At 45.4% G+C, this 2,238-nt stretch overlaps 1 protein-coding gene across 1 annotated transcript; it reads left to right on the top strand.

Annotated features, from left to right (window-relative positions):
* The first annotated feature begins 574 nt into the window (after positions 1 to 574).
* Positions 575 to 1,429, top strand: LOC136829978 (uncharacterized). The gene has a single exon (XM_067089155.1). The coding sequence runs from the start codon at positions 575 to 577 to the stop codon at positions 1,427 to 1,429; it is 855 nt and encodes a 284-aa protein (XP_066945256.1).
* The last annotated feature ends 809 nt before the right edge of the window (positions 1,430 to 2,238 follow it).

The following is a 2,238-nucleotide window of genomic DNA, read 5'->3' on the forward strand; positions in this document are numbered from 1 at the left end:
ATAGAAGCCATCAAAACAGGGATAGAAGAACTATTAAAAGCCTTCTCAAGGGTAATTCCATGTCCCCTCCCCTCTACCGCTATGCAGGAGACAGCCCCATGGGCTGCAACAAATCCCTCCCCAACACCCTCATCCCAACATACCACCTCCCCCCATGATCCTACACCTTCCTCATCCACCAAACCCCAAAACCTCACCCCTCTCCCCTCACATTCATCATCTTCATCAAATACGGTAGATGATAACTCCATCACTTTTGCACCAAGAGACCCCAGGCGCTTCTCCCTAACGTACAACAATGCTGAAGATAATTAACTGGAATGCTGATGGAGTGAGGCCTAAAACAGCTACACTTATTGCAGTCTGCAAAACAGAAAATGTAGACATCATCCTACTTCAGGAAACCCGTCTAAAAACAGGAACTAAGTTTAGAATAGCTGGGTATAATGCCTATACAACTCCAGACACAACTCCAGACATAGGCACTGACAGGGGACTGGCTATTCTCATCAAGAATACAATCCCAGCAGTAAGAGTACACAATCCGATCCCCTGCGGAGAGAATGTGGAGAGCATGGCAATTAGAATAACTCTGCAAAACCAGAGACTAGACATATACAATCTCTACAGGAAAATAAATAGAGAAAGCCCAGGAGAACTACAACTGACGCAGCTCTTCGCCCATGCAACTGACACACCTACAATAATATGTGGGGACTTCAACGCACATCATCCCCTACTATCTTCCCCGACAATCACTAACCAGGCAGGGGAACACGTAGCTTACTCTCTGGAGGAATTTGAGGGAGTCGCACTGCTCAACACAGGGCAATCCACACATATAAGAGGAGGCAGATTAGATCTAACATTTGCCACAACGACAATCAGGCACCTTACAAGATGGCAAGTGCATCCCACATTAGTCAGCGACCACTTTGCAACAATGACAGAATTGGAAATGCAACAACTACCTCCAATACCGCCACCTCCACCAAGATGGAATCAAGACTTGGCAAACTGGGTTATTTTCAGACTAGCACTTGAAGAATGGGCAGCACAGTACACGCCCCCAGAGGATATAGACCAACTAGAAAAAGACCTAGTTGATGCCATACATAATGCAGCAAATAAAGCAATGCCAATAAAGACAGCTCAGAGGAACTACAGCTACAAAGACTCCTGGTACTACTGCCAAGAGGTAAGACAGCTGAAAACCCTATTAAACAGAGTGACAAAGATCTACAGAAGAAGAGCAACAGCTGAAAACAGAGAGTTGCTACAAACAGTCAAAAATGACGTCCATCAGAGGCTCCAGGAAATAAGAATTGAAAAATGGCTGGAATGGTGTGCTAAACTATCAGAGCACACATCCCTTTCAGAACTATGGAAATGGCTGAACAGAGTAGCCGGAAAAAGAAGTCAGCGATAGCAACTCACCCTCAACCTCTAGAAGAAGCAGAGAGACTAGCAATGTCCTTTGCTAACAGGACAAAATCTGACAATCTCTCTCCTGAAACCAGAAGACGACAGGATCAGCTTGCACCGATCAGATGGGAAGAAGTTAACGAGGCTTGCTTCACACCAGATGACACGGACACCCCTTACACAGTAGAAGAACTAAGGGCAGTATACAAAACTGGCAAAGATACAGCACCAGGAGCAGACAGGATAACATACACAATGATAAGTAACATGGGTCCTGCAGGAGAAAACGCCTTCCTGAGGATCATGAACAAAACACATGCAGAGCACACAAGACCGCAGACTTGGAGGCAACAAGACACAAAGCCAATTCCAAAACCTAAAGATCCAGACAACCCGAGACCCATAGCACTAGTCTCCTGCATGGAAAAAACTGGAGAGAAAATGGTGCTCAACAGGATAACATACAAAATTGGTCCTCTACACAAACAGCTATATGCATACCAACAAGGAGTAGGAACTACAGAGTGTCTGACAGATGTCCTCAGCTACATAAATCAAGGAAAGGCTGTAGTAGTCTTCATAGACTTTGAAAAAGCCTTCGAGCTAGCCAGTCCAGCAGCAGTACTCCACTCACTGATGAAGAAAGGAGTCAAAGGACACCTTCTAGCCTGGACAAAAAACTATGTGCTAAGAAGACAGGCGAGGGTCAAATTCCAAGGGGTGATATCCACCTTCCATGACTTGGAAAATGGCACACCACAGGGAGGAATACTAAGTCCTCTCCTATTCAATATTCTCATGGAGAACCTAGCC

Source organism: Macrobrachium rosenbergii, chromosome 45 (assembly GCF_040412425.1).
Source record: "Macrobrachium rosenbergii isolate ZJJX-2024 chromosome 45, ASM4041242v1, whole genome shotgun sequence".
In the NCBI taxonomy this organism is placed as follows: domain Eukaryota; kingdom Metazoa; phylum Arthropoda; class Malacostraca; order Decapoda; family Palaemonidae; genus Macrobrachium; species Macrobrachium rosenbergii.